At 34.6% G+C, this 12,049-nt stretch overlaps 1 protein-coding gene across 2 annotated transcripts; it reads right to left on the bottom strand.

Annotated features, from left to right (window-relative positions):
* Positions 1-8,798: 8,798 nt before the first annotated feature.
* On the bottom strand, positions 8,799-11,631 carry LOC108330834 ((S)-coclaurine N-methyltransferase). 2 transcript variants are annotated; one of them, XM_017565406.2, is made up of 8 exons: positions 11,375-11,631; positions 11,052-11,160; positions 10,173-10,424; positions 9,952-10,051; positions 9,763-9,873; positions 9,530-9,613; positions 9,255-9,313; positions 8,799-9,149 (listed from the first exon to the last, which is right to left on the bottom strand). In XM_017565406.2, exons 1-8 carry the CDS (start codon positions 11,559-11,561, stop codon positions 8,957-8,959), a joined length of 1,095 nt encoding a protein of 364 aa, XP_017420895.1. In that variant the 5' UTR covers positions 11,562-11,631; the 3' UTR covers positions 8,799-8,956. The 2 variants fall into 2 exon arrangements, with proteins under 2 accessions (XP_017420895.1, XP_017420896.1); XM_017565407.2 differs by having other exon boundaries at positions 10,173-10,397.
* Positions 11,632-12,049: the final 418 nt, after the last annotated feature.

Below are 12,049 nucleotides of genomic sequence, written 5' to 3'. Positions count from 1 at the left end.
TTGAGGCCGAACGACCGACTGTTTGAACGCTCGTGGACATTGATGGTCGACTGGTTGAAACGAAAGGGCGAATACTTTTGAGGACGAACGGACGAATGTTTGAACGCTCGTGGCCATGTGTGGTCGAGCGGTTCAAACCAAATGACGAACGCTTTTGAGGTCGAACGACAGAATGCTTGAACGCTCGTTGACATGGATTGTCGAGCGGTTGAAATCAAAGGGTGGATACCTTTGAGGCCGAACGGCCAACTGTTTGAACGCTCGTGGACATGGATTGTCGAGCGGTTGAAATCAAAGTGCGAATACCTTTGAGGCCGAACGACCGACTGTTTGAATGCTTGTGGACATGGATTGTCGAGCGGTTGAAATCAAAGGGCGAATACCTTTGAGGCCGAATGGCCGACTGTTTGAACGCTTGTGGACATGGATTGTCGAGCAGTTGAAATCAAAGGGCGAATACCTTTGAGGCTGAACGTCCGTGAGACCGAATTCTGGAAGGTTAGAAATCAAGGAGACCGAGTGCTGGACACTTGAGGCCAAGCTGCCGAACGTCAGTGAGAGCAAAGTGCCGAATGGTTAAGGTCAAGGTGCCGAACGTCAGGGAGGCCGAGATGCCGAATGGTTAAAGCCTAGGTGTCGAACGTCAGGAGGCCGAACATGAGTATGGCCGAATGCTGGAGCGCTCGTGTCGATGTATGGTCGAGCGGTAGAGGCCGAAAGGCCGAGAATCAATGAGGCTGAGTGGCCGAAAGCAGGAACGTTCGAGGTTGAATGTTTGAACACATGAGACCATGTGTGGCCGAAAGCTAGAGACCGAACGTCAATGATGAGCGAAGTGCCGAACACTTTAGGCCGAACTACCGCGGGAGTGAATGCTGGAACGTGTGAGACGCAAATGGCCGAGCGGTAGAGGCCGAATTGCTAAACCCCAGTGAGGCTAAGTGCCGGACGCTTTAGGCCGAACGTCCGTGAGAACAAATTCTGGAACGTTTGAGACGCAAATGGCCGAACGATTGAGGCAAAAGGATGGAGGCTAAGCGACCGAACATCATTGAGTTCGAATGACCGAATTCTGAAACGCTTCATGCTGAAATTGTCGAACGTCATTGAGAGCTATTGGCCGAACGGTTAAGGCCAAGATGCCGAACGTCATTGAGGACCAATGGGCGAGCATCAGTTTAGTCGAATGGTCGAACGCTTGTGGATCCAAATGACCGAATGCTGGAGTATTTGAGGCCATGGATGACCGAACGATTTGAGGGCGAGTTGACAGACACCTACCAGGTTCCATAATAGGTAGATTGCCTTTTTACTTACGTGCGCTAGGTGTTCTTGATTGTTGACCTTGTTGGGCGACCTTTGGAGGATGACGATGGTCGAAGAACCGAAAACCTACGAGGCCGAACGGTCAAACACTGGAACGCTTGGGGTCGAGAATGGCCGTGAGGCCCGGTCAGAAGGGTGAGCGGCCAAGGATATCAATCCTGGGTGGGTAGCCACTCGGTTCTGCCGATCGGTCACAATACACACTCGGTCTTGTCGGTCGACCTAGATGGACGACCTTGGAGTGCGGCTCGTTCTTGATGGTCGACCTGGAAATTGCCGAACGATAATGAGGAAGAATGGGAGTGGCCGAACATCAGTGAGGCAAAATGCTGGACGCTTGAGGCCACGGAAAGCCGAACGATTGAGGCGGGGTGGTTGAGGACAAGTGACCGAACGTACGTGAGACCTAATGACCGAACGATTGAAGCAAGCGGACGAACGTTATTGAGGCCGACTGCTGGACGCTTGATGCTGAAAATTGTCGAACGATAATGAGAGCTATTGGCCGAACGGTTGAGTGTTGTGAGACCATGCATGGCCGAGCGCTAGAGACCGAACGTCAATAAGAAAGGCCGAACGGTCAAGGCCAAGCTGCCGAACGTCGATGAGACGGATGGTCGAACGGTTGAGTCCAAGCGTCGGAACGTCATTGAGACGGGTGGCCGAACGGTTGAGGCCAAGCTGCCGAATGTCAGGGAGGCTCAATAACCGAGCATCTGTTTGGTCGAATGACCGAACGCTGGTGGAGCCGAGTGGACGAACGTTGGAGTATTTGAGGACGAAGAACCGACAATATGTGAGGCCGGACGGACGAGTTGTGGAACACTTGTGGCCACAGAATGGTTGTGAGGCCCGGTCAGAAGGGTGAGCGGCCTAGGATGTCAATCCTGGGTGAACGACCTTGGGGGATCGTTCGGTCTATTTTTCGGACGGACCGGACGGTACAATATCTAACCCTTGAAAATAGGGTTCAGGCCAAGGTGATGAAGGTGTTAGTCGTCGCATTCAAAGTGGATGGCAGTGAGATCGAGTTTGCACAAGAGGCGTGAGAAATGATTTCGTGAATCACGGTTACGGAGGTTGAGCGTGACACCCGCGGTGGAATTGCTCGCCGTAGGGGTTGCCGTTGTAAATGTGGAAGTAGTGGCGGAAATGCAAACCTAGTCTTGGCTTGAAGGCGCTACGTATGGCGTGGAGGCGGAACCGAACAGCGAGTTGGATGGCACGGGGTTTTGAATCTGCGATCTGTTTGGGTTATGATTTGGGAATTTAGGATTTTTATTTGCAGGATTGTGCGATCGTGGAGACAATGTGGATGAATTAATGGTGCCCCTGTGACAGCGGTGTCTGGTGGCGCGACGGAGGCTGATGGACGGACCCGATTTGGAGGCTGTCTCTACGCTGGGTCTGACCCGCAAAGAGGCACGCTTTCGCAAAGGTGTTTACAGTGGCGTTAATGGCTCACGGGGGAGAATCCTTGCGGTGATGTGGAAGCTCCATCTTGTTGGAGTAGCTTTATCCGAAGAAGGGATTCGTCGAGGCCGAGGCTCCTCTCGTGGCTTCTGTGGGATGGCACTCGGCCCCACGATGGGCGCCAAAATGTTTCGGTGTAGATGTTTTCCAGTGTGTCTTTGTTGCTTTTGAATGTCTGGACGCTTGCTTTTCCTCAGTTGTTGTCGTTTATACTCGCAAAGGAGGGGGAGGTACCTGCAAAGATACTCCGACGCTCAAGTCAGATGTGAGTTATGGAGCCTCAGCTCTCAAGAGAGTGATTATAATATCACTCTGGAATATTATCTAGAGTTTCTAGAACGTAGAGGGAACGTACCTGAACTTTTGTCCTATCATTGTATTTATAAGCCAAATAAAAATAACCTTACCTAAAAATGTGGTTAGTTACTTATAAATATTTTAACCGTTTAAAATATCTAAAATATTTTATATAATAAATATCTTACTATGAAAATAAAACTCAGAATAGATTAATAGAAAAGTATATTGTGGGGTGGGAGTGACGCGCGCGGGAGTTATAGAACTTTGTTTGTCGAAGAAGTAAACACATTAAATATGTTTCAAAACATTATTAATTATTAACAAAAACTAAAATAATAGATAAATAATTGAGTTATTTAATGAGATTCTGTTTTACGACTCATGTATAATAAAAACTTCAACAAAAACAATGATTTTAACATATTTACATCTTAAAGATATTTTTGATATTATAAGTTGAGTTTGTAAAATACTATTGATGTGTTGTGTACTAGAAAAAGTGTAAAATATTGATGATAAGTTAATTCAACGTGAGTTTATCATCTATGGAAAAATTAACATGTTTATCTCTGCTTAATTAAAAAAATTTAAATAAGCTTTACTCGGATAAGTAAACTTTCGGAAGTCACCAGTCTATTTAAATAAACATAAAAATAAGTATTGTATGTATTATTACTATAATAAGTTTACGATAAAAAAATATATTTTTATGTTTATTTTTTAAACTTATTAAGATGTGGTTTTGAAAAAATAATTAAAACTTATATTTTTATGTTTATTTTTTAAACTTACAAAATAAATTTATAGTTTGCTAGAGATCTTATTTTTGAAATAAACTATCATGAATATTATGTTACTTTAAAATATACATATGAATACATAAGTTAAAATTTATAAAATTTGGTATACATTTTTCACTTTTATGCTGAATTAGAATACTAATTAGATATATATGTTAAAACAAACTAATTGATCAAAACACACAACATATAATGACACTGTATATTCTTTATTAATGTCAAACTCAAAATATATATAATAAAGTGCTGTTTAACCTTTTCTAATTATAACCCTGATATTAACTTATCAACAATAGTGCTGTAAATAAACTTAAGTCTACCTACAAAGAACTATCTTATTTATTTTTATCTAACTTGTATTTTTAATAAAAGAAAGTGAAAAATACAAAAAAGTAAGATAATTTCATTTAAAACCAAAAATGAGAAGTTTCATATATTAATCGATTTAAGATAAATATTAACAGTGTAATGATTTTAACTATTTTTAGAAGAAATCAAAATAAATATAAAAAGAAATTACTCTGATTTTTTAGAAAGTAGAAACATCTCTCACTAATATATTATGAGTTTATGAAAGATATTTATATGTTGAAGTAAAATTGAAATCCAATTTATGAGAAGGAAAATAATTATTCTAAACCTCAATGTAATTAATTATATGAACAAGAAATAAAAAAATTATAATAAATTAAATTTATAATTTATTATATAAATTTAATATGCTCTTGTTTTTGTCAGTTTGATTCTTTAATAATCTATAAATGAGCATATTTTTTATCTGTTCTATGCAAATAATTTGTTATTTCATTCCTGATATTACACAAATTATAATAAATGATGCTGAAAGTACTAAAAAGAAAAAAAATAATAATTGGAGTAAAATAAAAAACACAAAAAGAAACTAATCAATATTTTATAGGAAGAAAAAAAATATTTATTTCAATTATATATATAATTAAGTTGAAAATATTTAAAACATTTCTATTCTATATAATTAAATTATTTTTTTATTATAACATAATCTCTATATCATATGTAATAAATAATATGTTTAATTATTTTGTTTTTAGATAATAAAGAAAATTACCTGTATAATAGGTTCTATTGTACTATTTATGTTTTCCCTAATAATTGTAATAGTAATAAATACTTTTTTATTTTTCAATATAAAAGATTTTTTTTATTCCTTCTTATCAATCAAACAAATTTCTATTTTCACTTTTTTTCTCTCCAATATTTTGTTTTGTCCTCTTGTGTTCAACAGTTTAACGTTAACAATAATATGTGTATATTTTAAATTAACAATTATTTTAAGATGGAAGGTACAGACATATATGGTATACATTGTCATTTCTTTTTTTTATTTTTTTATTCTTCATGTACACAGTCATCTAGCACATGGGTGGATCATGTTTCTACTTTATTAATATAGCATTAAATATGTAAGAAAAAGTTAAAAATAAAATATTTGACTTTAATTTATTGGTAGTGGTAAAAGTTTATCCACTTTTTATTTTAGTGTTAATTATTTTACTGAGCTGTTTTAAAATTTTAATTATTTTTATAATGTTATTTAAGAAAATTTATAAAATCAGATAGAAAATGTCAACAAGCTAAAGACAAATTGTCAAATTGATGTAAATTGACAAACAGTGATACTTTATTACCTTAGCCCGTTTTCTCAATTTATCTATATAATATATTTTTAAATCCAAATAAAGCATTTTTAATGTTAACTATATAGCATAATTGGAACAATTATTTTGTTTAGAAATAAAAAGTATTTAGTGAAACATAGTTTCATATTTGAGAAAAGTTTTCTCACTTAACTTCTATAAAATTAATCATCCTCATTTATCATTTTCACTGTTAAGTGGTGAAATAACATTGAACCCCAATTATTGGAACCTAAAATGTCTATTTAGCTAAGGAGAGTGTAAAAATTTGTGTTTTATTTTTCAATATATTATTGTAAAACTTTGGGCATATTTATTCTTTTTATTCTTCTGTGTTCTTAAACTCGTTCTCCTTTATATGTTTGAATTTTATATTACTCCATATTTTTTTGTTTGGTTTCTTATTTCATTTTTAAATTCTTCCAAAATTGAAAATTATCTTGCAATGGCAGTGCATGAAAGATTAATTCCATTATAATATATGATATTTTTTATTAAATATTTGTTCATTTTAAAGTTCAACATTTTATTTTCCTCCATGTCAAATTCTGGCTTTGTTTGTTTGTGTTGTACTATGTTTCTAAGTAATTGAAGTCATAATTTTTCTATAACATTTATTTGAAAATAAATCATTTGAAAGTAAGGATAATCATTTGATATATATAAATTTGAAGACAAATCTATATACAAGATCATGATTCTTGTAAGAACCTAAATATAAATATAAGTTTGATGATAAAAAGCCTGACTCGCCAACCCTAAAAATACAGTTTGCGCACTTTCCATTCCGTCTACCGTCTGATCATGGCAACAGCATAACAACATGACACAGACGGCTGGACATTCATTTCTTGGGTGTAATGGATTTTGATGGTGTTGAGATGAAATCTATCAGATAGAGGTATTCACTTTTATACTCCGAGTTTTAGGTTAGACCTTCCTGGCTGTTGAATGTAGGATATGGATATGCAAGAAGTCTGGTAACAGGACAATTTTTAATCTAAAATATGTTGATAGAATTTTCATTATATTTTGGCCCCTATTTTCAGTTAGCCTCTCCAATCACCGGATTAAGGCCGTGGCTTGTACATTTGAGTTTTGACCCTCTTATATCTGACAATGGTTTTATGCCCAAGAAGATAGTTGTAACTTTGGTCAGAACTGTAAAAATAATACTAATAGTTCGGAGTTGGCTCAGTATGCATTCGGGCTACATTATATCTGTAAATCATGGCATGCTACGTGTCTTTTGTCAGAACTAAATATAAACATTGCATTGCTTTACGCTGTATACGCTATCCAGAGGAACCCGTTATTCTCCTGGTGTTTGAATTTTATCCAAAGCTGATTTAATGGCTTGCCTCCACTTATCTTTGCCTTACGTCGAAGATTAATGCATAGTGCAAGATTCCAAATAACGATGATCATTGCCTCGTGATGATGATGATGATTGATGTTGAGGTATTGTGCTTGTCGGCTAATAATTGGCGGGGTATTAAAATATTCGTACAAACATATGGTATGAAAGTCATTTATTCCTCTCCTATTTCCACACATTGTATCAAAGTTTATAGTTTAACTTGGTAACACGTTAACATGGGTAGAATGGAATTGACAATAGATTCACGTAAGAAGATTATTTATGTCGAAAATCTTCTTAGTAGTAAATAAAAGTATGGAGATGTAATACCTTTTCGAAATGTGCATGTCGAGAACTATGCAAGAGTAATGTTGACAACAATTACTAAGTATTAGGGGCCTAACGACATGGCAATGACTTCTTGCACCTGTCAAAGTTTTTGGTGCACCCCATCGAAAACCTCAAAAAAATTCGAATGTTTTAATGTGTTCCAAAAAATAATTTCGGAATGATAAGATGTTGGGATATTGTGCAGCAAGTACACAACATATTGGGACCATTGATTAAGCTCTAAGGTTCACCATTGAATATTTGTGGATAAAAAATACTTTACTTTGAGGGGAAGATTGTTTGAGAACATTTGTAAATGTGAAGTTCTACGTATAAGTGAGAATAATTTGTAAATATATTATCTTAAAATTTATTTGAACCTTAATCATTTTTAAGTGTTTTAATCTTTAAGGATTTAAAAACAATTTATTTTCTAAATATCATTTTTTATTTGGTGTGATTTTATTTCTAAATATGTTATTCGTAACAACTAATTCATTCAACTCAAATAAATAAGAGTATTTTATCTTACAAATAAAATAAGACTTCATAAAAATAAAACTAATGTCGATTGTAACATCTATATCTATATATATACAGAGATTTTTTTGTGTGTGTACATTTTTAATTTTTTTTGCATTAAATAAACTTATTTTAAATTAAAATAATTACATTTCTAATTTTATCCTTTAAATGATTATTAATTTAAATTTAATTATTTTACAAATTAAATAAATTATTTTATGATTTTATCCTTTTAAATCATTATTTATTTTTAAGTAAAAAAAAGATACATACGGAAGTATTTCCACTAGTAAAGATGTTAAAAATCAAACCAATCCAATTTAAAAAGTGAAAATTGTAAAATATTAACTTCGTCGTATTGTGTTCTGTTTTTTTTTTCAAATAACATGTTTTGGATTTATAGGTTGAAAACTAATCTAAACCAAATCAAATTAAACCGCCGGACAATGTAATATATTATTTAATTATGTTTTTATTATTCAGATTTATAAATTTGATTATGTTTTAATTTATATAGAATGTAGATCTTAACATTTATCAATTGGAATTATTTTTTGCTGATGTTGAAATTATGTTGACAACAACAAATATACGATAATGTTTTAATGGTGAATGGTTGTTCAATAAGTAGAAAAAATATTTAATGTAAAAAATAACCAAACAAGATAACACCATATTAGTAATACTCTTGATACTTAGTTTGGTTCTTCTACAAAATATCTTTTTGGGTGTGAGTTCCTCAACAACTTGATTGCAATAGTTCTTTGATTGGGTGACTTTCCTAGAACTATTGTAACTTGGAATTATTGAAACACCCATATAAAAACACCACAACCTAGCATCAAACTACCATATACTTTAAATGCCAAAACCCCGTAATTTGAGGCAAAAATCATTTCATTCAAGAAAGATAAAATTATATTCGTTACGAAGTATAACATCATAGAAGAACCAAAGTGCATATTTTAAAGTTTGAACTAAAGTGCAAAGGACTGAGAACCAAGAAAAAAAAAAGTCAAACAACCAAATAAATTAAGTAATAAATGACAACATTATTGAAATGTGCAACTTCGATTGGCAGCTTTTTTTGTCCTGAATGCTTAGGACAAATAGTAAAATAGGTTTGGAAGCCATTCTCAAATTAAAAGATTAGGTTATGGCTTATTTCATTTCTTTTTGAAAAGAAAGTGTGCAACCATCCATTCTTCACCGTTATTATATCCGAAAAGTTCCGCCACAGCTATGAAGAACGTTCTCCAATACGCAGTCCACTTGGTAGCTGAAGCATTGCCATACGTTGATTGCATAATTGGCTTGATGTAAGTCATTTTCTGGTCCATTCTTTTCAGCCATTCTTCACTGCAACATGTATTCATTTTTTTTAGAAGTGGGTTCGAACTTGCTTTGTAAACAAATCAACTACCGGTGGAGTATGACGTGATCGCTAGTCAAGTTGATTCTAACCTGGTCTGTGCGTAGTGTTTACCATTTACCAGCCAATGGTTGATGACTGTAACATCATCCTACATACATCACCAAAGAAGATAGTTGGTTACAAGTGAGCTGATTCTGGACATAAAGGTGTTAAACAAAAGTATAGCGGATACTTCTTTCTTTTCCCGTTTTTTCTTTTAAGGAGACAGCTTTTTTCCTTCATATAACACAAGGCAACATTTGAAGGGATTCAGAGATACCATTTGTTAATAACAAAGCTGGCACAAGAAGCACAGGAAACTCACTTGAAAATAAAGAAGTAGATTTGCTGAAGGCATGGTTCCTCCAGTAAAGAAGTATCTTGTAATCCAGTCATCTTCATTTTTATCCTTTATGAAGAAGTAGCAAGTAGTAGGTAAATTAATTATATCTATGAAAAGTTGAAACCTCACTAGCCCTGTTAATGCATTGACTAATATATATCACAAATATAACATCACAATGGTCGAGTTGTTTAACAGTGTAGTATTGGGTTCACCTCAAAGTGGTAGGCAAATGCTCTGTGGCAGAAGTAATGCACAAATAAAAGGCCATCTTCTTTCATCCATTTGGATATCTTCTTCAGAAGGTCTTGGTAGTTCTTCATATGCTGCATCAAGGTCAAAGCTGACTCTAAAATACAAGAAAACGTGTCGTTGACACCAATCATTAATTAACAAATCCTAACCTCAAACATTTCTATGGAAAATATTCTGTCGTAAGAAGCCTTCATTTCAAACGTGCTAATATCAGCAACTATAATATTGATATTTTGCAGCTGAAGATCCCTGACAAGAGAGGAGAAGAATGTGATTTTCACCCAAGTGTCATCTACCTAATCAGATTTTTCAGAGCCATATGGCAATGCATAAGGCCTTAAAGCCAATAAGGGGATATCAAGCACCATACCGGCACTTCTCCTCAATGTAAGCCTTTTGAGTTGTGGAATTGCAGATTCCTGTAACTCTGCAGTTAATATACTTCTTGGCAATGTATAATGCCAGCGATCCCCAACCACATCCTACATCAAGTACCGTATGACCATCTTTCAGGTTTGATCTGTCGCAGTACAGTTTCAACATTGCTTCTTCAGCCTCTTCCAGCGTCGTTGAGGCAGAAGAGAAATAGCAAGAGCTGCAGGAGTTCATGCATTTGGGAATGCTATATTTGTGAGCGTACTTCATCATTTTTCTTTCATGCACACATACTTGTCAGAAATTTATTTTGGTAACAACTTAAATCTTTTCACTTCTGCACGCATAACTTAATCAGTACATCAAACCTGATGTAGCTAATCAAGTGAGATATGTATGACTGTTCCCAGTGCCCAGTTCCCACAATTCATCCTGTACTCCCTTTTAGGTAGATTTTGTTGTAAAGGTTTAGGTCCTATGTGATTTTCTTCTAGTCTTTTGTCTTTAAAAACTATTACTTAAAATAATTCCTTCCTTGCTACATAAGAATCAATTTCGCCTGTAAAGTCTATCAGTTTAAAAAATTATTCCAAATCTTATTTTATAAACCAAAAAGCAGGAACAGTTAAAAGATATTTTCTCATCGCCTGTGTCTATTTTGTGATCCTACCTCAAGAGTGCTGCAGGCGATGAGACTGAGACATCAGCTTAGTTGAGTGTTTGTTTTCGTTGTCTTTTTTTTTATAAAAAGAAAATCAAATTTCGAAAGTATATATAAATCAAAGAAACAGGATCACTATCTACTAATAGCACATAAGCAAAGGAATTTTTTAGGTAAAGTTACCAATCGACTACAAAATCATTTTAGAAGTACCTGTATTTGAGATTGCTTCCAAGGACGAGCTTGAAGAAAGCGGTTGGCAGTTCATAATGTTGAGATTTTGGCTTCTCGGTGTTGATTGCTATTGGCATCTCTCGTAAAGCTGAAAGAGCGTGAGGCATGAAATTCCTGGTCAAATTGTTCACCAACCGGACAAAATCAAATGAACTCAAAAAAACATATTATTACATTAAGACGTTGCAAAGTAATGTTTTCGTTATTTTTCTTTTTTTGATTCCCAGAATGTTATAGTGATTGATTTTTGAAAATGCAGTCATAATCGCGACGAGAGAAATTAAGAAGGTAAGAAATAATACAATGTGCGAAGTGGAGGAGGTTGAAAAGCTGAAGCTCCGAGGATGTGGTGGAAGAAGAGCGAAGGCGAGTAGCCAAAAGGAGGCGCGTGAGTCTTCTGGTGACGGCATCAGGGAGCAGGTTGCGCTCAAGTGCAGACAGCATGAGCTTCACCGTTGCATCATAAGCAAGCTGCATCATCCCTTCCATGGAAGCCGCAAGGGAAAGTGCAGAAGCAAGGATGGTAGCGCCTACGGTTCTACAATTCTCGACAAGTGTCTTATCTTCTATTTGCCTGTATTATTCTTTTCTTTTTTATATTATTATTATTATTATTCTTTGTATTCAATTTTCATCATAATAAAAAATAAAAATAATTAAAAAATATAATTATAAAAGTACTAAAATTTGCATTAAAGTTATAAAAATTAATAAAAAAACTCCGTTATAAAAGTAAATTTTTATTTACTGTTATAATTACACAAGAAAATAGCAGGTAGTGGCAGTAATTATTACTATTATTATTATTTTATTTGCTATAGAAAGTGGGAGAATAAATGTCTTGATATTTATATTTTTAGCATGAACTTATGTTATCAAATGATATCATGGATTGTTATTAGTTCATCATGTTATATAAATTCTTAATTATACAAATAGACCATGACAATATCATAGAAAATCATCCAATAACATCA

This window comes from Vigna angularis, chromosome 4 (genome assembly GCF_016808095.1).
Source record: "Vigna angularis cultivar LongXiaoDou No.4 chromosome 4, ASM1680809v1, whole genome shotgun sequence".
Lineage (NCBI taxonomy): Eukaryota > Viridiplantae > Streptophyta > Magnoliopsida > Fabales > Fabaceae > Vigna > Vigna angularis.
This window is presented reverse-complemented; position numbering and strand designations above follow the sequence as displayed.

Excerpts from the sequence above, each read along its gene's own strand:
- LOC108330834 (XM_017565406.2), bottom strand. The coding sequence starts at position 11,561 with ATGGAAGGGATGATGCAGCTTGCTTATGATGCAACGGTGAAGCTCATG. Across the intron at positions 10,052-10,172 it reads TACATTGAGGAGAAGTGCCG|GGATCTTCAGCTGCAAAATA; the intron begins GTATGGTGCTTG and ends CTCTCTTGTCAG. Across the intron at positions 9,614-9,762 it reads CATTTGCCTACCACTTTGAG|GATAAAAATGAAGATGACTG; the intron begins GTGAACCCAATA and ends TTCTTCATAAAG.